The sequence below is a fragment of the Rhinopithecus bieti genome, unplaced genomic scaffold (genome assembly GCF_001698545.2).
Source record: "Rhinopithecus bieti isolate Rb0 unplaced genomic scaffold, ASM169854v2 scaffold_84002, whole genome shotgun sequence".
NCBI lineage: Eukaryota > Metazoa > Chordata > Mammalia > Primates > Cercopithecidae > Rhinopithecus > Rhinopithecus bieti.
Genome location: NW_016841755.1, coordinates 2,831,386 through 2,853,053, shown reverse-complemented (window position 1 = coordinate 2,853,053; position 21,668 = coordinate 2,831,386). Strand labels below are relative to the sequence as shown.

At 44.5% G+C, this 21,668-nt stretch overlaps 1 protein-coding gene across 1 annotated transcript in view; it reads left to right on the top strand.

Moving 5' to 3' along the window:
• The window catches only part of LOC108525026 (uncharacterized), a 41,312-nt gene extending 25,394 nt beyond the window's left edge, over positions 1 to 15,918 (top strand). The window contains exons 3-4 of the mRNA XM_017866089.1: positions 6,884 to 7,030; positions 14,882 to 15,918. Of these exons, the coding sequence (XP_017721578.1) occupies positions 6,884 to 7,030; positions 14,882 to 15,121 (387 nt within the window). The 3' untranslated portion in view covers positions 15,122 to 15,918. The remainder of the gene's footprint in view (positions 1 to 6,883; positions 7,031 to 14,881) is intronic.
• The last annotated feature ends 5,750 nt before the right edge of the window (positions 15,919 to 21,668 follow it).

Below are 21,668 nucleotides of genomic sequence, written 5' to 3'. Positions count from 1 at the left end.
TCGATCTCCTGACCTCGTGATTCGCCCGTCTCGGCCTCCCAAAGTGCTGGGATTACAGGCTTGAGCCACCGCGCCCGGCCGATAATTTATTTTTTGTCTTTGTAATGTGGTTCTTTTTCAAATGTGCTTGGTCAATATTTTTCGATTTTTTAATTCTAAACAAACATACACAAAAAGTTGAAATAATAGTATAATGAACTGTTATTTATCAGTTGTTAATATTTTGCTATATTTGTTTTATCTATTTTCTATAGATTATTTTGCTAAAAGATTCGAAATAAGTTGCACACATGACATTTGACTCCTAAGTACTTCAGTGGAAAAGAAGCTTCTAAGAATACTGGCATTTTTTTACAAATCCAGAATTCCGTCATTATGCCTAAGTACCAATCATCTCCTAACATCATTTAATACCTACTCCGCGTTCACATTTGCTTGATTGTCCCTAAAATGTCTTATTTTTCCAAGGATTTAATAAGGGTTCATGTCTTACATTTTTATTATGCCTTATTTTAATAGCTTTTATGAGATATAATTGACCTATGTGAAACTGCGCATATTAAAGGGTAGAGTTTGATAGGTTTTGACATGTGTGTAGATGTGAAACTTCCATTACAACCGATGCGTGAACATATCCTGTCACTCCTAAACATCTTCTTGTCCTCCTTTGTACTCTTTCTACTCCCTGCTCTCCAATTCCCAGGCAGTTACTGATCTTTTTTCAGTCACTACTGATTAGATTTCATTTTCTAGCATTTTTAGTGAATGGAATTATACACTAAATCTTCTTTTCTGTCTGGTTTCTTTTGCCTTGAATGGTTATCTTCAGATTTATCCATGTTGTTGCATGAATCAATACTCGTTCCTTTTAACCGCAGATAGGGAGAAATTCATACTTCAGTAAGACTGAGTTATCCAACCTATGAACACAGTACATCTCTCCATCTATTCAAGTTTCCTTTAATTTCTCCCAGTGATATTCTGCAATTTGCAATGTTTAGATATTGTCCATATTTTGCAAAATATATCACTAAATGTTTCATATTTTTGATATTATGTTAAAATATATTGTTTATGTAGTTTCAAATTTATTGTTGCTGTTTTTTAAAGATTGGCTCTGTATCCTGTAAGCTTACTAAACTCGTTAATAAATTGTTGTAGCTTTTTTGTTGATTCCAAAAGGATTTTTCAGCTAAAGAAATGTGTTTTCTGGCCAGGTGTGGTGGCACATGCCTGTAATCCCAGTTACTTGGGGGGCTGAGCCAGGAGAATCGCTTGAACCCTGGAGGCAGAGGTTGCAGTGAGCTGAGATCACGTGCCACTGCACTCCAGCCTGGGCAAAAACAGTGAGACTCCAGGAAAGAAGGAAGAAAGGAAGGAAAGAAGGAAGGGAGTGAGGGAGGGAAAGAAAGAGAGAGAGAGAGAGGGAGAGAGGGAGGCAGGGAAGGAAGAAAGAAAGCAAGCTATTATCTAATAGCTTTCCTGCTATTAGAGAGAAAAATTAGTCTTTGACCATTAATTATTATGCTAGCTATAGTGCTTTATATATATATATATATATAGAGAGAGAGAGAGAGAGAGAGAGAGAGAGAGAGAGACAGAGAGAGAGAGAGAGAGAGAAGCCCTTTATCCTATTAAAGACATGCCCTTCCTTTCCTCCTAGTTTGTGTTTCTATCATGCATGAATGCTGGATTGGATTTGCTAAAATTGTGTTAAGAAATTTTGCATTTATATTCATGAGGGCTCTCAGCCTGTCCTTTTGTTGTTGTGGTTGTGGTTGTGGTTGTTGTTGTTGTTGTTGTTGTTGTTGTTTTGGTGAGATGGAGTCTCGCTCTGTCATCCAGGCTGGAGTGCTGGGGCGTGATCTTGGCTCACTGCAACCTCTGCCTCCCAGGTTCACGCCATTCTCCTGCCTCAGCCTCCCGAGTAGCTGGGACTACAGGCGCCCGCCACCACGCCCGGCTAGTTTTTTGTATTTTTAGTAGAGACGGGGTTTCACTGTGTTAGCCAGGATGGTCTTGATCTTCTGACCTTGTGATCTGTCCACCTCAGCCTCCCAAAGTGCTGGGATTACAGGCTTGAGCCACCGTGCCTGGCCTTGATGTTGTCTTTCTTGCAACATGTTTTTTGGGTCTTTGTATCAGGGCAACACTGGTCTCTGAATTGGGAAGTATTTCTCTCTTGACTCTTTCGTAACAGTTTAGTATTGGCACAGTTTTCAAGTCATAGAAACAATGTTTCGGCTTTTGGATTTGTTGGTGGTTTGTTCTCAGCTGCCAAGGATGAAACACCAGCAGATAGGGTACAAGCTATGCAAAGGTAATGAAGAAGGAAAAAGGTTTGGCATAGATCATTTGCTGCCAGACACTGTCACATGTTGTTGTTGTTGTTGTTGTTTATTGAGACAGAGTCTCACTCTGTTGTCCAGGATGGAGTGCAGTGGCACGATCTCAGTTCACTGCAACCTCTGCCTCCCAGGCTCAAGTGATTCTCCTGCCTCAGCCTCCCAAGTAGGTGGGACTACAGATATGCACCACCATGCCTGGCTAATTTTCGTGTTTTTAGTAGAGATGGGGTTTCACCATGTTGGCCAGGTTGGTCTTGAACTCCTGACCCGAAGCAATCTGCATGCCTCGGCCTCCCAAAGTGCTGGGATTACAGGTATGAGCCACCGCGCCTGGCTTGTTGCATGATTAATCTCTTTTCATTGTCTCACAATTTCTTGAAGAGTGTAAGATGACTCTCATTTTACAAGTTTGTTAAGAGAGGTTAAATATTCGCCTAAAATAGCACAGTAAGTCTTGGAGTTGGGATGGAAAAGCAGACTCAAGGCCTCTAGAGGCTCTGGCCTTTCTTACACCAGGTGAGCAGGGTGCAGAACATGCCTAGTAGTTGAGGAAACTGTGCTCTGGAAATTTCATCTGAGTTCACTCTAGAGTTGTTTAATTTCACAGATTCCAAATTGAACTAAATCCTGACACTGGTTTGCTAAATCAAGTTTAGCCTAAAGCTGCCTCCTAACATATTTTAAGTTCAGCCTGAAGGTTTCTCTGTACGTCTTGTGAACTATATAGCAAGTGGAGATGTAAACAGACCATAGTCTACACCTGATTTGGCCAATCAAATGTAGCCAACTGTTTGAACTGTGTTTTGTTTTGCTTTTAGACAGAGTTTCGCTCTTGTTGCCCAGGCTGGAGGGCAGTGGCGTAATCTCGGCTCACCCCAACCTCTGCCTCCCAGGTTCAAGCAACTCTTCTGCATCAGCCTCCCAAGTAGCTGGGATTACAGGCACACACACCACCACGCCTGGCTAATTTTGTATTTTTAGTAGAGATAGGATTTCTCCATGTTGGTCAAGCTGGCCTTGAACTCCCAACCTCAGGTGATCCACTCACCTAGGGCTCCCAAAGTGCTGGGAATATAGGCGTGAGCCACCTCGCCCAGCCTGAACTGTGTTTAAATAAGGCACATGCTGAGTTGTAAACAATCCAGCTGCTTCTGTACCTCACTTCCATTTTCTGTACATCTCTTTCCTTTTCTTTCCATAAATCTTCCACCATGTGGGCGCACTGGAGTCTCTGAACCTGTTGTGATTCCGGGGGCTGCCTGATTCTCAAATCATTCATTGTTCAATTAAACTCCTTTAAATTTAATTCGGCTAAAGTTTTTCCTTTATCAAGTTGAAACTGTCTGGAGTAGTTCCAGGGATAAACTAACTCAGTTTAGCACCTAAGCAAAGAGAAATAATATGATAGTGAAAATAATACTAATAACAACTTATAAAAAGTAGATACATAAAGTGGTTGCTAAATCCTATCCGAAATTTGTACTGATACCAGGCAACCTCCTCTCATGACTTTCTCAGGAAGCACTTGGCAGCCCAAGAAAATGGACACAGTTCCACATGACAGGGATCATTGGAGGGATCATGTGAGGAACGGCAAGGAATTGGGCTGGGGGTGAGGGTCTGGGGGGAAGAGTTAGGTTGCTAACAAGAGCGTCCTATCAAAAAGCAAAGTCAGCTGCTCTGAAATAAGGAACAGTGTTACTCAAATGTAACTTCCCAATGGGCTCACCTTGCCTGCTGGCTAAACAGAGTCAATGTATCAAGACAGGGGAATTGCAATAGAGAAAGAGTAATTCACGCAGAGCCAGCTGGGCAGGAGACTAGCGTTTCATTATTACTCAAATCAGTCTCCCCCAGCATTAGGGGGGCAGAATTTTTAAGGACAACTTGGTAGGTGGGGGGAAGCCAGTGACCCGGGAGTGCTGATTGGTCAGAGATGAAATCATAGGGAGTCGGAGCTGACTTCTTGTGCTGAGTCAGTTCCTGGGTGGGAGACACAAGATCACATGAACCAGTTTATCCATCTGGGTGGTGCCAGCTTGAATGCAGGGTCTGCAAAATGTCACAAGCACTGATCTGAGGAGCAGCTTAGGGAGGGTTAGAATCTTGTAGCCTCTAGCTGCATGACTCCTAAACTATAATTTCCCTCCCTCCCTTCCTTCCTTCCTTCCTTCTTTCTCTTTTTCTTTCTCTCTTTCCTTCCTTCCTTCCTTTCCCTCCCTTCCTCCTTCCTTCCGCATGACTCTTAAACCTTCTTTCTTTTTCTTTTCTTTCCTTCTTTCTTTCTCTTTCTCTTTCTTTCTTTTTCTTTTTCTCTTTCCTTCCTTCCTTTTTCTTTCTTTCTTTCCTTTCTGTCTCTCTCTCTCTCTCTTTCTTTCCTCTTTCCCCATTCCCTCTCCTCCCCTCCCTTCCCCTCCCCTCTCTTCCCTTCTCTTTTCTTTCAACAGTTTTGCTCTTGTTGCCCAGGCTACAGGGCAATGGTGCTATCTCGGCTCACTGCAACCTCTGCCTTCCAAGTTCAAGCAATTCTCTGCCTCAGCCTCCCGAGTAGCTGGGACTACAGGCGCCCACCACCACGCCTGGCTAATTTTTGGATTTTCAGTAGAGACAGGATTTCACCATGTTGGCCAGGCTGGTCTCGAACTCTTAACCTCAGGTGATTCACCTGCCTCAACCTCCCAAAGTGCTGGGATTACAGGTGTGAGCCACCACGCCCAGCTGTTTAATCTCTTTTTAATAAAATATTTCATTGTGTTATAATTTGATTCTCCCAGCACCATTTGAGGTATACGCGTGGTGTTAGTCCAGTTTTAACACACTTGCTCAATTCGTGGAAAATGAACAGCACAGATGTTCTCCAGAGATGCTCAGATCCGCAGCCCAGTGCTTTTTTTCCGTATGTTCTTTACCCACACCAGCTCTGATTCCAATTTTTTGAGTTTATACCCGGATCCTGCACCACCCTTCTCCAGCCTCTGGTCCTTGACATCGTTTCTTTATTCATCTGCACCAAGGACTGAAGCAGAAGTAACAATCTGTTTGAACAATGTCTACATTCAGAACATACTAGAAGATACAGCACACTTCTTACACGGATCAGCAATTCAGCGATGTTCTCTTTTCATTTTTCGCTTAGAGCTTCACGTTGGTGGGAAGCTTGTTTGGCCATAAAAAGAACTGCCAAGCACAGGTACGCCACGACCCTGCAGGTTCCTGGGGAGAGGCAGCGCGTCTTCTTTGGAGAGGACAGTTAAATATGTCCCCTCTGACACAACTACACCGACCCTTTTCCAAGCTCTGCAGCCATCCTCCCCACCTAGTGAAACAAAATGTAGTAGACTTCTGTTGTTTAATTGCACTTAATACACCTTTTTTTTCTTTCAACCACTTTGAACAAACTTACATATTGTCAATAAATCTTTTGAGCTTCCATTTCTATAAAACATTCTGGGGCAGTGTACAGTACAAACTTCAGTGACACAAACTACCATTTGGAAGTATGATCTATGTGTGTATTTCCACTTAAATAAGTAAGAACACGTAGTTCCATGGAAATGTTACCCTGTAGCAATTTTCTAGGCCTCCCAGCCTTCAGCCCTGACTAATGGCTTCAGTTCATTCTTCCAGAAAATTAAAGAAGCTGTTGTCATTCTGTGGTGGATACAAAGTTAGATAATTTTTCTCCCGAAAAGATAAAACACATAAATATTCTTATATTTGGAGGCAGGAAAATCTCATCTGTTCAATTCCTCCCAGAAATGAGAGGTTTAATGCAAGCTGAGCCTCCCTACCAACCAACTAACTTCACCTGCCCAGGGGGACAGGAAGAAGCAGCATGGACTATTTCCTTTCCACACACCCACTCCTCCCGATCACTTTACTTTCATTACTTTATTTACTTTAGAGACAAGATCTCATTCTGTTGCCCAGGCTGCAGTGCAGTGAAGTGACCATAGCTCACTGCAGCCTTGAACTTTAGGGCTCAAGCGATCCTCCCACCTCAGCCTCCCAAGTGTCGGGATTACATGCATAAGCCACCATACCAGCCACCCATGCTTACTTTAAATTGCAGGAAGCAATTGCAGTCAATGTTTTTGGGAGTGATGGCTGCTCTGTGAAGCTTAAAAATTCCAACATATTTTCTTCCGTAGATTCCCGAAAGACGCTGAGAGCCTTTCACTTCACAGAAAAACACAGGTGTCAAGCCGTGTGACCCCAGGAAAAATCACGTGACCTTTCTAGGTTTCAAATTGTAAAATGAGAAAGTTGAACTAGCTGCTTTCTGAGCTCGTCACAAAGTTTAATATTCTATGACTTTTCTAGGATTGAACAATAAAACATCAAGCACTTTTTTTTAAAGAAAATATATTGAATGATGGTTATAAGTCAATGGCCCTGAATTCATCCATTTCTAGGGTTCAGAGTGTTCCTGTCTGCTCGTTTGATCACAGCTGGGAGAGCACACTTGGCTATAATAAAAATAAAAACGTACTAATGATTCACGAGTATACTTACTGCCATCTTTCTTTATGCAGATCACCGATAGCACGGAACTGCCCCTCTCCGGGGAGGTAGGGTACACAGAGGGCAGCCACCTCGAAAGAGAAGACAGCCCTCTCCAAGCCGCTTCAATCCTCAACACAGCCAGCCTATTGCCGGCCAGTCTTCATCTGGAGCCCAAGGTACATGGGAAAATGGGTGCTGTTCCTCCCCAACCATCCCAGCCTTCTCCTCCTGTCCCTGCTGACCTCAGTCCCACCAGCCAGCATGCATGCTGAGTGTTGCTCTCCCCCTACCATCCCAACCTTCTTCCCCATCGCTCCCCACCTCAGCCCCTCCTACCAGCACGCATGCTGAGTGTGCTCTCCTCGCCCACCCCCAGACTGCTTGCCCCATCATCAAGACTCCCGTGGCATCTTCAGATTCAAAACCTTCTCAGGGACGTCCTCAATTCTCCTTAGCAGACCCAGGTCTCAGCTCACACCTGCACCTGCCGTGGGCTTTGTCACAGACATGTCTGCCCACCGCGGAGCCCTCCAGACTTCCTGGCAGCCGCTCACGCCGCTTTGCCCCAGGTTTCCATGCAGCTGTGCCATGCCTGGGTTCTGCACCTCACACCCTGGGTATTTCTCTGAAGCTGACTCTCTCAGCGTCCTTTCCTCAAGCTCCTGCGCTATCCTCCCCTTCCCTGTGGGTGGGCGCTCCTCAAGCTTCCTGCCTACCCAAGCCCCCCACTGCTCCTCTTGGGCATGCTTCTGGGAGTGCATCCGTGGCTCCCCAAGTGTGCTTCCAGTCCTGAGCCCTCTGGTGCACCCCACACCTACATTTCCAAATACCCAGGGATCCGTGCAGCAAAGTCCTACCACCACACCACAGTCATCCTGTCACACCCAAACTCCCTGCTCCATCCAATCTGCCTCTCTTCTCGCGACCATCTTGCTTGCCTGGGTGGCACTCCTTGATTCCCTGGCGAATCTGTCTGATCAGTCAGCTGGCCTGGACCACTGTTGCGGGAAACTGAGGACTAGAGAGACTGATAGGGAGAATAGGAGGATTGTTTATTTAAGGTACTCACCAGCTTAGTGGATTCATATCCAAAGAGCTGAGCATTGAAAAAAGACTGAGCAGGGTTTTTATAAGCAAACTTACAGAAGCAAACTAAAGCAGTTAATCATATGGTAGGTCACATAATCTATAGCATAGCATAACTTAACTTGTGGCCTTGTATAGCTTGTAGCTTGTAACTGCATTGAAAGAAAAACAAGAACTGGCTAAATACAGACATTTGTAAAACATAGTTATGCCTAAGAAGCCAGGGAAAGGAGTAACAGTAAAGGAATTTGTCTTTTTCCCTTTTTTTTTTCCCTTCAACTTTGGCCTGGAAGAGGGTGGCGGTGGGGGTGGTGTCTGGAGCCCATTCCTTTGGCCTTGGTTTTTTAAACAGCATTATCCTGTAACTGTCTTTGAAGTGAGCTTGCCAGGCAGAAGAAAACTTGTCCTTTTCTTTTTAACCCTTGCCTTGCCTTGCCTGTTACTTTTCTTGGAGTGAATAAATGCATATTTATTTTTAAATTTCTGCCTCACCATGACGTCACTGGTGTGGTTGCCAGGCTCGGCTCGTCACCTCTTCCTGTCTGGTCCTGCTGCTGCAGGCTGGTGTGACACCTGCCTCCTCTTGACCCCTGGCTTTTGTCACCTCACGAACCTCTGCTTCCAGGCTCTCCTCTCACAGTCCTTCTGCTCTCCTGCCATCGGAGTCCCAGCTCTCCCCTTTAAGCCTGACCTTTTCTCTCCTAAGCTAAAATATTATGATGGTTTGCCAATTCCTGCACTAAGGATTTAAACATAGAACATGTGATACTTAAGACGTGCAAAATGGTAGAAGTCTTGCTATGGACACCTGCACGCCCAGCAGCACCTCCATGACATGAGGCTGGAGCCCTGTGTCCTCACAGCTGCTGCAGTGCCTAACTCCAGGGCCCCTGTCCAGGCCTGTTTGCTATGCCCAAGAGTTGTGCTGTGAAAGGAGGCCTGCCTGTCACTCTCCCCTGTTTTATTCCTCCTTTGGGGACATGATCCACAGAGAGAGCGAGCTGGGAGTTTATCATTACCAGCCATTTCTTTATCCTTTGCTGCCTCTTATCTCTAAGCTACATATAGCACTGTTTTGCCTGCTTTATATAAGTGACATCATGTTGTACATATCTTTATGCATCATTTTTTACTTTTGATTTCTTTCTTTTCTTTCTTTTTCTTCTTTCTTTGTTTCTCTTTCTTTCGCCCTTTCTTTCTTTCTTCCTTCCTTCTTTTCTTTTTTTTTTTTTTTTCTTTTCTTTTTTGAGACAGAGACTCACTCTGTCGCCCAGGCTGGAGTGCAGTGGCACCATCTCGGCTCACTGTAATCTCTGCCTCCTGGATTCAAGCAATTCTCCTGACCTCAGGTGATCTGCCTGCCTTGCCCTCCCAAAGTGCTAGGATTACAGGTGTGAGCCATCACGCCCAACCTCAATTTCTTTTTAATAGAGATAGGGTCTCACTCTGTTGCCCAGGCTGGAGTGCAGTGGTGCAGTCACCACTCACTGCAGCCTCCACCTCCCGGGCTCACGGGATCCTCCCCCATCAGGGTCCTGAGTAGCCAGGACTACAGGTGTGCCCCGCCATGGCTGGCTAATTCACTTTCAATTTTGTTCATTTTCACTGCTATGTAGAATTCCATTGTATACTATACAATAATCTTCTCATCTATTCTCCCGTAGATGTAATTTTTGCAATTTCTAATTTAAAAAAAAATTATAAATAATATTACTTTAGTTCATGTCACTGCACTTTGGCCTGGGCAACAGAGCAAGACCCTGTCTCAAAAAAAAAAAAATCACTTTAAACATTCTTATGCATGTCTCTGTGTATATAAATGTCCTGGAATGTAAGAGTGGACATTCTAGGGTTTTAAATCATTTTCAACATGATTGAAATAATTTACTTTCTTGCCAGCAGTGCCTGAAAATTCCTGCTATGCATCTTCATCTTCATTTGGTGTGATTAGACTTCCCAATATTTACTAAACTCTGGGCTTTTCAGTTTTGGAAATTTCTAAGGAGGTTAAACTTCTCTTCATTTTTCTTTCCTTCTCACTGATCTGCCTTCTTATTTTTCTCTATTTTAAAAATCAGGTTATATATTTTAATCTAGCTATTGTAATGATATATTCGAGATACTAGTATTCTATCAGATAATGTGTTATAAATATCTTTGCCATTCTGTAGCTAATTTAGCTTATTTTGTCACTTCATAGATTCAAGTTTTGAGTGTAATGTAATTTTTTTTTTTTTATGGAGCCTGGCTCTGTGGCCCAGGTTGGAATGGCAGTGGCGTGACATCGGTTCACTGCAACCTCTGCCTCCCGGGTTCAAGCAATTCTCCCGCCAACGTGCCCGGCTAATTTTTTGTAATAGACAATTTTGTTTTTACAGTTTTACATTTACAGAATATTGGAGCAGCTAATAAAGCTTTCATCCACACCCCCTCCCACAATATTTCTCCTATTAATATTATCCTGCATTTGTGTGGTACCGTTATTTGTTACAATTATTTTTTTCGAGATGGAGTTTTTGCTCTGTTGCCCAGGCTAGAGTGCAATGGTGCAATCTTGGCTCACTGCAACCTCCACCTCCTGGGTTCAAGCGATTCCCCTGCCTCAGCCTCCCGAGCAGTTGGAATTACAGGTGCCCTCCAGCACGCCCGGCTACTTTTTGCATTTTTAGTAGAGATGGGGTTTCACCATGTTGGCCAGGCTGGCCTCAAACTCCTGACCTCAGGTGATCCGCCCGCCTTGGCCTCCCAAAGTGCTGGGATTACAGGCGTGAGCCACCGCGCCCGGCCAGTCTGTACTACTTTGTTATGACAACTCCAGGAAACTAATACAACACTCCAAAGAGAAACTTGCAAACGTGTAGCAGCAGATGTATACAAGAATGTGCTGTGCATGCTTGAATAGCAGCTCTGTTCTCAGGAGCAAAAACCTGGAGACATTTCAAATGTCCATTAATAGAAAATTGGGGGCCGGGCGCGGTGGCTCAAGCGCCTCGATAATCCCAGCCTTTGGGGGCGAGACGGGCGGATCACGTGAGCGCTCAGGAGATCTAGACCATCCTGGCTAACATGCGTGAAACCCCATCTCTACTAAAAATCAAAAACTAGCCCGGCGAGGCGCGGGCGCCTGTAGTCCCAGGCTACTCGGGGCTGAGGCAGGGAGATGGCGGCTGAACCGCGGGGAGGCCGTAGGTGCAGTGAGCTGAGATCGCGGCCACTGCACTCCAGCCCGGCGCGACGGCCCGAAGACTCTGTCTCAAAAAAAAAAAAAAGAAAAAAAAAGTGGATCCATAAATTATGATTTAATCAGAACATAAAAGCAGCCCAAATGGAGAACATTACAGCAACATGCAACAATATGGATGAATATGGGCAATAAATATTCAGCAAATAAAATGAATTTCAAAGATGGCACACAGTATGAGGTTAACTGTTTTTTGCAAAGTTAAAAGTTATCAATTAGGCATTGTCTTTCTGGAATGTCTACACATAGCACATACTATACTACACCACCCTATACTACCTTACACAACACTACACTACACTACACTACACTACCTTATACAACACTACACTACACTACACTACACCACCTTATACAACACTACCCTACACTATCCTACACCACACTATCCTACCCTACCCTATGCTACCCTACACTACAATACAGTACTCTACACTACAATAACCTACCCTACATGACAGTACTCTACACTACACTACACTACTCTATACTACACTGCACTATGCTACCCTACACTAAGCTACACTACAATACACTACACTAATCTACCCTACCCTACAGTACCCTACACTACACTACCCTACACTACACTACTCCACGCCACACCACACAACACTACTATCAAAAGGAACACAAGGGAAAGAACAATCCAGGGTCTGGGCAGTCAGGAGGTGGCAGAGGCAGCACACAGCGTGGGGAAGACATGCAAGTAGACGCAGTTATTGCCAAGTTTAGTTTTCACATTAGGTAGTGGGTTCACAGGTGCTCATTATGTTTTTACAAAGGAACGTATCTGTAAAAAGGGCCACGCGTGGGCTAAGCATGATGATTTACTGTGAAGCAAGGGTAACGATGAACTCAAGCTGGTGCACATGACTCCAGTAAGAAAAACATACAAGTGAACATAACTTAGTTCTGTTGCTGTGGAGGAAGACAGAACAGAAGCAGAGAACAGCTCGCGGTTTCTGCCACATCCCTTTGATCTGCCATTTAGGTAATTTCTAATTCCTCGGCTGTGGAAAGCGTGGTGATGACGTGACATGCACGGATTTATACAGATGCACAGCATCTCCTGAGGGAAAAGAGTAGATGTGTGGATGTGAGATCCGTCAGGCCAAGGGTTTATCTACCAAGATGAGCGAGACTCACACTCCAGAAAGTGACACCCTTGCTTACACCCTGCGAAGAGCACAGAAGGTTGTCAGCTTCCCAAATTTTTACTAACACTAAGCATTACCATTCGGGATGAAAAAAAAAAATCCTTGCCATCTTGTGCAGCCAAAAAGGCATGTTTTCACCATATTTTTACTTTGCATTTCTTTAGCAACTTTTAAGTTGGACGTATTCTATTAGCTCGTTGGCCTTTTGGGCTTTTTCATTTGTGAACACTTGTTTGGATCCTTAACCCTTTTCTCTGGAGGTGGGGTGATGGGATTGCCTTTTTCTTATTGATCTGTGAGAGTATTTTACATATCAATCATTAGGAACATTGCTAAAGCGATTAAACATTAACACTTTCAAATTACTTTATCATCTCTGATGGTAAACTTGATAGAACATTTCTGACCTTTGAAGGCCCTGAACTCTCTCCCTTTATTCACCACTGCCCTTGAAATATATCTGCGGAGTGCTGCGTGTTTCCTAGAATCCTCCCGGGGTCCAAAGGTGAACATGGAGGCAGGAGGAGCCAACAGCAAAGGACTCTACTGAACAAATGTCCCCTCTCACTATCGCCCTGCTCCAATTCCCTCTTCCTCATTGCACAAAGAGCACTAAGCCTTTTGCAGGGATTAACAAGCCACACATTATACTTTAAGAATTATTTGACATTTCAATCGCCGTGAAGTGTGAAAGGGTTCTATTGTGTACAGATTCAAATCCATCATGAGCTCGCATAACGTCCTGGGTAGAAGGCTGCTTTTCATTTTCATCTATATATCACAGGCAGTTTCCTCTTGGAGTTGGAAGACAATGTTTCAGTTATGCATCCAGAAAAGAACAATTTGTGCACGGTAATCAAATCAATGAATCACTAATCCTCCTTAAACCAGACTTAGTGTCTCAAAAAGAGCCTTCAAAGGTTCCTTTCCCCACACATTATTTAACCAGGGTCTCCACTGGTTAATCATTAAAATGAGGCTGAATGCAGAGAATGGATGGGCAGATTGAGCACAACAGAGAACAGGAAGAGAAAGGAAGTTTACAAGCACGAGGGAAAGCATCTTACCCTCCTTGGAGGTCGACAGTCTGACCCCTTTTAAAAGAGAAAGCCATAAATTTTCATTCCCACTCAAATTATTTCGTAACATCTACAAAAGGATGTGTATTTAAAACATTTGTTATTTTTCAAGTAGAACTAAGGTATGTTTATTCATAGAGAAGACATTTAAATGACTGATGCAATGAAGAAGTGGCCTCATTCTTCAAGCGTGCTCTCTGTCAAAACCCGTGGCCGGGCTGCAAGCGAGGGGCCTGGTTCTCTGGGAATGGCTCTTGACGCTGCCCTGTGTCAAAACACACTTTCCCCCTTTCCCTTTCACCCTGTGTTGACCAATGCACTGGGCAAAAGAGTCAAGAAAACGCTTTTCTCCAATCATGCTAATCTAGTCCCGAGGGAAGCAATTTCTCTCAAGAAAATCCCTGTGGAGCGGGTGGGACCGACGTGGTGCCGCAAGGTGACTGGAGACACGGGAAGGGGCTGGCCGTGCTGTGCACCTGCAGTGCTGAGCCCCGCGTCAGAGGCGGCCGCCGTGGGAAGCAAGGGGAGCAGCTCCCCACCGCCGGCCCAGTCTCCTCCGTCCCTGAGTTTAACACACAGCGTCACAGTCAGGCTGGGGGCCACTGACGCTGTTTGTTCTCCTGGGCACACAGCTGAAAGAATCAAGCCCAGAATGTGGCCCCAGGTTCAAAACCGCATCAACCTCCGTTCATAGATGAATTGTTTTTGCTGACCTATCAGATTGACTACAAACACCTCCAGGGGTGCGGCGCTGTCTGCCACCATCACCAGTGTCGGATATGGCTGGTACCCGAGTTCTCCAGCGTCTTCCTGGCTCCAGATGTGACACACGTGGCAGATTGTGGAAATCGCACAGAGGTGCTCTTTGTGCGGTTTCCACAATCTTGGAAATGGAGACAAAGCCCTCCCAAGACACTACATCCGCTGGTACCTTCCTCTTGGACCTCCAGATCCCAGACTGTTAGAAATAAATTTGCGGCCAGGCATAGTGGCTCATGCCTGTAAGTCTAACATTTTGGGAGGCTGAGGAGGGAGCACTGCTGGAGGCCAAGAGTTCAAGGCCAGCCTGTGTAACACAGTGAGACTTCATTTTTACAATACATAAAACAATTAGCAGGGTGTAGTGGCTCGCACTCACCTGTACTCAGAAGGCTCAGGTGGGAGGGTTGCCTGAGCCCAGGAAATGGAGTTGCAATGAGCTTCAATTGCACTACTGTGCTACAGCTTGGGCAACAGTGAAACTCTGTCTCTAGAAAAGATATAATAGTCAAAATTCTGCTTTTTATAAACTACCTTGTCTGGGGTCTCAGCATTCACAGACAGAGACATGTAGCATCAATAGGTAAATGGAGGTGATACCGTTAGAACAAAATAGAAAGGAATGCAAATATATAATAACAATTTGGTGCCCTTTGTGAGTTCTTAACAACTATGGTTCAATTCTGTCTACTTTTCTTATAGCTAATGCATGGACATGCAGATCAGAGCAGTAGGAGAGACAAAGGCTTTTCTGCAGAGTCACATGTCAATAGCATGCGTCCATGCGTCTCATTCTGTGGTGAGGACAGTGGACCCCTCCAGCTCTGCTCCTTGGCTCACTTGCCCCACTCCTCTAGCCAGCTTTCATTGACTCATTTCTTCATCATCACAAATTGTCGAGTGCCTAGTAGGTGCCAGCCTGGTTCCACATGCCGAGGGTAAAGTAGTGAGCAAACGGACATACCTCTGCCATCGAGGAGCTTCTATTCCAGGACAGGGAGACAAAGCAAAGCAACTAGCCAACATGAATAAAAGGACAGGGATAAGCACCGTACGAAGTATGAAAATGCAATTATGTATGGCAGATGATTGTTCAGGGAAGACCTCTCTGAGGAGGAGACAGTGGAGCCAAGATTTAAGTTCGAGGCAACTATTGCAAAATCAGCAGGGGGGAATCGGAAGACTTAATATTGTTACCACGCTAAGATCACCAGAGTAATATACACGTTCAATGAAATCTCTATCAATATCACTGTGGCCTTTTCTGAAGAAATAGAAACGCTGATCCTAAAATTTATATGCAATTACAAGGGATCACAAACAGCCAAAAAAAGAACCTTGAAGAGAGTAAATTGGAGGACTCAGACTTATTGATTTCAAAACTTGCTATAAAGCTAAAGCAATCAAAAGAGTGTGTCACTGGCATAAGGACAGACTTAGATCAATGTTATAGAACCGGGAATCCAGAAATAAACCCATTGTCTATGGTCAACTGACTTTCCAAAAGGGTGCCAAGACTATTCCATGGAGAAAGAATAGTGTCTTCAACAAACAGTGCTGGGATGATTAGAGACCCACATGCAAAATAATGAACTTGGAACCCTACCTCACACCATGAACAACAATTCACTCAAAATGGGGCAATGGCCTAACCATGAGTGCACAAAACTCAGAGGAAAATATAGGCGTACATCTTCATGATCTTGGATTTCGCATGGATTCTTAGATATGACACCAAAAGCAGGAACAAGAAAAGAAAAAATAGATAAATTAGATTTGATCAAAATGTAAAATTTTTGTACATCAAAGGACATTATCAAGAAAATGAAGACAACATATAAAATGGGAGAATACATATGCAAATCATATATCTGATAAGGATCCAATGTCTATAATATATAAAGAGCACTTTCAACTCAACAACAAGACAAAAAACTCAACTAAAAACTCGGCAAAGGACTTGAACAGCCAGTTCTTCAACAAAGACAGAGGATGGCCAATAAGCATATGAAAAGATGACAAATATTTCCTTACTCACTAAGGAAATGTAAATCAAAACTATAGTGAGGTACCACTTCATACTCAGATGGCTGTATTAAAAAACGGAGAAAATAAAGTCAGGATGTGCAGAAATTGGCATCCTCTCTGATGGAAATGCAAAATGGTGCAGCTACCATAGAATACAGTTTGGTATTTCCTCAAAATGTAAACATAGAATTACCATATGACTCAGCAATTGTACTCCTAGGCATATATCTAAATACACTGAAAACAAGTACTTAAACAGAAACTTACATGCAAATGTTCATAGCAGCATTATTCACAATAGCTGAAAGGTAGGAATTGGCCAAATGTCATTGACTGATAAATGAATAAACAAAATGTGAAATATCCCGACAATGGAGTATTAGTCACCCCTGAAAAGGAATAAAGTTCGATATATGCAACAATGCAGATGAACCCTGAATATTCCATCCATTCCATATGAATGGAACCTGATATTCCATTCATATGGAATATCCAGGAGAGGTTAATCCACAGGGACAGAAGGCAGTTTTGTGGTTGCCAGGGATTGGTGGGAGGGGGGAATGGGGCATGACTGCTTCATGGGTATGAGGTTTCTATTTGCAGTGATGAAAAGGTTCTACAACTAGGTCGTGGTGAAGGTTGTACAGTACTGTATATCTACTTAGTGCCACTGAATTGCACAGTTTAAGATGGCTAATTTTATGTTATGTGAATTTTACTTCAATAAAAACAAAATTGGGGGAAGCTCAAAGGGTAGTAAAGGACGGTATGTTTGAGAATCATAATTCTCCATGGGGCAGGAGTATATTGCACCAAGCAAGGAAAGGAGACAGCCGTTCCTAGAGAGCCTTCGAAGTTAGGGATTCGTGTTACAGCCGTACACTGAGGAGTCACCGTGAGCGTGAGCCAGGGAATCTCATGGCTTCGTGGCTGCTTAGGAAGCACCCACTCTGGCTATTATGGTCCTGTGGTTTGAGGGGTCAGGCATGAAAGCGTAGGGACTAGCTGGCAGCCGACACAGCTCCCAAACCGGCAGCTGCTGAGACAAGAGTGGTGGCTGTGAGAACGAGTAGATAGATGTAGGCAGATTTAGGTATTCAGGGGTGGAGGCCGGTAGAAGGTACAAGACTTGGTGATGGGTTGAATATAGGGGCAAAGGAAGGAGGCCAAATTTAAAATCTGCACACTTCCTATTAAGTGTATTGAAGAAACCAAAGTGGAAACAGCCCCGTAAATGATAGAACCGGGCCTCAGACCGTGCTTTTACTCTTGAAAAAAGTTTGTGTTCTCTTTGACAGAAAATAATTTTAAAAGAACAACAGATCACAGCGAATTCCACAGATGATGAGCATATTAGAATTCTAGGATTTTCGGCTGGGCGCGGTGGCTCAAGCCTGTAATCCCAGCACTTCGGGAGGCCGAGACGGGCGGATCACGAGGTCAGGAGATCGAGACCATCCTGGCTAACACGGTGAAACCCCGTCTCTACTAAAAAAAATACAAAAAACTAGCCGGGCGAGGTGGCGGGCGCCTGTAGTCCCAGCTACTCGGGAGGCTGAGGCAGGAGAATGGCATGAACCCGGGAGGCGGAGCTTGCAGTGAGCCGAGATCGGGCCACTGCACTCCAGCCCGGGCGACAGAGCGAGACTCCGTCTCACAAAAATAAATAAATAAATAAATAAAAATAAAAAAGAATTCTAGGATTTTCTCACGGAAAGAGACCGTGGAGATCGCTGGGTTCAGCTTCTTCACGCTGCAGATGAGGCCGCAGATCAGAGCGCCCAGTGACTGCCCAAAGACAAGCAGCTGTTTAGGGGCTCAGACCCAGAGCCCATGACCAGGCTGAGTCCTACGTAGGTCCCCGAGTCTTCAGAGGCTGCAGCTCTACCCCACTGAAGACCTTCTCTCCTCCTGCCTCCTACCTTTTCAGCTTTAAGGATTTTTGGTTTTCACTTCCTCTAACTGCACAAAGCCTGTGACTCCTATCCCATTTGAGATGACTCTGGACTGTAGAGCCACACTGTCTGGGCGCAAATTCTGGCTCGATCACCCTGTAGGGTGACTGCAAGCAAATCTCTTGGCCTCTCTGTTTCTCAGGGTCTGGCCTACTAAGCAGGGACTGGGACATTGCTTGTCCCGTGGAGTGGAGCCAAGAGTTTAATGAGTTCGCTCCCACTCTCACCTGGTCTGTCTGACCACAGCAGGTCATCCCCAAGATCAAGCTGAAGTCCTTCACTTCCTCACCCACAGCCGAGAACTCCTGGACGCCACGACCGTGCCACGCCCCTGCCGCCCAGCGGGCAGGCATTCCCCAGCTTCACGCAGCTCTCCCTTCTCTCCTTCAGCCCCTGCCACTGTGAAGTATTTCCAGGCTCAGGCCACTGTGGGCACTAGGGGAGTCACGTTTCCGACCTTCTGGCTTGAATACAGTCCTCCATACAGGCAGGTTCCGGATGGACTACGTTTGAGGTGAGCTCAACTGTAAATCGAGCAATACAACTTTGTGCAAGGGAAAGACAGCAAGTTTGGAGGCATGTGTGTGTGTGTGAGAGAGAGAGAGAGAGAGACAGCGAGAGAGAGAGAAAGGTGTGGAGGAGGAAGCAGCTGGGGTGATGCCATGCTTTGTTTTTGGAACATTATTATTTTCTCTTCTTTCCCTAAAGAACAGCACTTTAAAAATCAATTATTTAATTCTGAAAGAGCCCCATGGCATTTTAACTATATAAAATTAGTCATGATGACATTAATCCTGATTCGGGAACCTAGCCGATCAAACCATTGTGCTCCTCCGGAATGGCTGGAATAAGAACACTACCTTGGCAGTCGTCTCTGCAGTGATTAACACTTATGTCATCCTGAAGCAGTGATTACTTTACATCTGATCTCAGTGTGATCCCGCCTGCAAATTTCCCAGGGAAGGAAAAAAAAAGATTCTGCAATATTGTCAAAAATAATGCTATTGTCAGAAGTAATGGTCTCTGAAAGTCGTATTTCATATTTAGTACAATTTTTTTGGCTTCCTCTGAGTGCAAACACAGAGAACGTGAATTCGAGTAACCTCGCTATATTTCAGCTCCAGTCTCTAAGGCAAAATGTACCTCTCAAAGCTATTTATTTTTTTATTTCTTACTGGCATTTTATGTTGAGAGAATGAAGGGTAAAGTAAAAGAGGTTTTAACATTTCATGGCTCTGTGTTTAGGGGAAAAACTTAAAATCTAAATGTTATTTTACTTCCTGCCTTCCATTCTGTCTTTCTTTCCCATTTTCTTTTCTCTTAAAAATTTTCCTCCTCATTTCATTCCCTGTGACTTTCATCTGTTTATTAAAACATTACAGGTTCTTGAATCAGAGTTTTGGTTAAACATGGTAGACTGCACACACATGCTACCTCAGCATCCTCCTGAAACCTTACCAAAATGACCATAAGAGGAAAAAATGTTATAAGCCCATAAGAACAAAGAAAATGAGGCCAGGCGTGGTGGCTCATGCCTGTAATCTCAGTACTTTGGGAGCCTAAGGCGGGCAGATCACCTGAGGTCAGGAGTTCAAGACCAGCCTGGCCAACATGGCACAACCATGTCTCGACTAAAAGTACAAAAATTAGCTGGGCATGGTGGTGTGCATCTGTAATCCCAGGTACTCGGGAGGCTGAGGCAGGAGAATTGCTTGAACCAGGGAGTTGGAGGTTGCAGTGAGCTGACAGCATGCCACTGCATTCCAGCCTGGTGACAGAGCAAGACTCTGTCAAAAAAAAAAAAAAAAAGAAAAAGAAAAAAGAAAAGAAAAATGCAATATCTGCAATACCTGTGATTTTGGGCAATGGGGAGTAAATGGCTGAGGAATACTTGACTTTGTAGTTGGAGAAAACTAAAGCTTTCTTCCCATTGCCTAATGGGAAGTAACAGGATGTGGCTGAGTGTGAAACCCTCAGGGTTGGAGGCAGCGTAGCCTCTGAGAGTTAGTTCAAGGATAGCTTGAAACCAGGTTGGTCATCAGAACTTCCAGTTCCCCTCCCACAGTTTGTGTGTATCGGCGACAACTGACCCAGACAGGAGCAGAGGGGAGTTATTCTCTGGGGACCCTGTCTCAGGGAGGCTCTGGCCTCGAGGTCTCCAGGCACAGCTGAGGGCGGGGGCCAGGCACGATGCGAGGGGCTGGCCAGTCCAGCTGATGGGCCCTGCCAGGCCCGCCGCCTGTTTCTGCAAGGTTTTGTTGGAACAGGGCCACACTCATCCCCTTTTGTATTGCCTATAGCTCCTTTCGCATTATAGCACACTACAAGGGCCGAGTGGAGGTGGAGTTTGCAACAGACAGCAGATGGCCCACAAAGCTTGAAATATTTACAATTGGTTCTTTAGAGAAAATGTTTTCTGACTCCTACCCTGGAGAGCGAGCCACGGGTCCACCCAAGAACCTCCACCAGCTTTAACTCTCCCTCTTCCAATCATGACTTACCCTTCTTAAACATGGACAATTAAATATTACTAGATATCTGAGAAAACATTTCAGCAAGACAGAGATGAGGAACTCAGAAAAAAAAGCATAGGCAGAAAAAGAACATGTCAAAAAAATTCTATAGTTTATTTCCTGGTAGAGACAGGCGAATCTATTTTATTCATGAAACATGAACAAGATACTGTATAAAAGGAATATTAAAGAATAAAAAAGTTATTGGAAATGAAAATATGAAAACAGAAAAAATAATTCAATAGAAATATTGGGAGGTATGGTTGAAGAAATCTCTCAAAAAGCAAACCAAGAAAGCAGATGTAAAAGCAGAAGACCAAATTAGAGGACCAGACAGGGCACAGTGGCTCACACTTGTAATCCCAGCACTTTGGAAGGCAGAGGCAGGAGGATCACTTGAGGTCAGGAGTTCGAGACCAGCCCAGCCAACATGGTGAAACCCCTTCTCTACTAAAAATACAAAAATTAGCTGGGCGTGATGGTGCATGCCTGCAATCCCAGCTACTCGGGAAGCAGAGGCAGGATGTTGCAGTGAGCTGAGATCAGGCAACTGCACTTGGGTGACAGAGCGAGACCCCGTCTCAAAAAAAAAAAAAAAAAAAAAAAAAAAAAAAAAAAGATAGAGGATCAATTCAGGGTGTCCAACTACTGATAAATAAAATTTCCAGAAAGAAAAAAGAAAACCACGGAGGAAAAAAATCATCAAAGAAACAATTCCAGAAAAGTCCCCCAAATAAAAGGACAGAGCAAGATCTTGTCAAAAAAAGGCCGGGCACGGTGGCTCAAGCCTGTAATCCCAGCACTTTGGGAGGCCGAGACGGGCGGATCACGAGGTCAGGAGATCGAGACCATCCTGGCTAACACAGTGAAACCCCGTCTCTACTAAAAATACAAAAACTAGCCGGGCGAGGTGGCGGGCGCCTGTAGTCCCAGCTACTCGGGAGGCTGAGGCAGGAGAATGGCGTAAACCCGGGAGGCGGAGCTTGCAGTGAG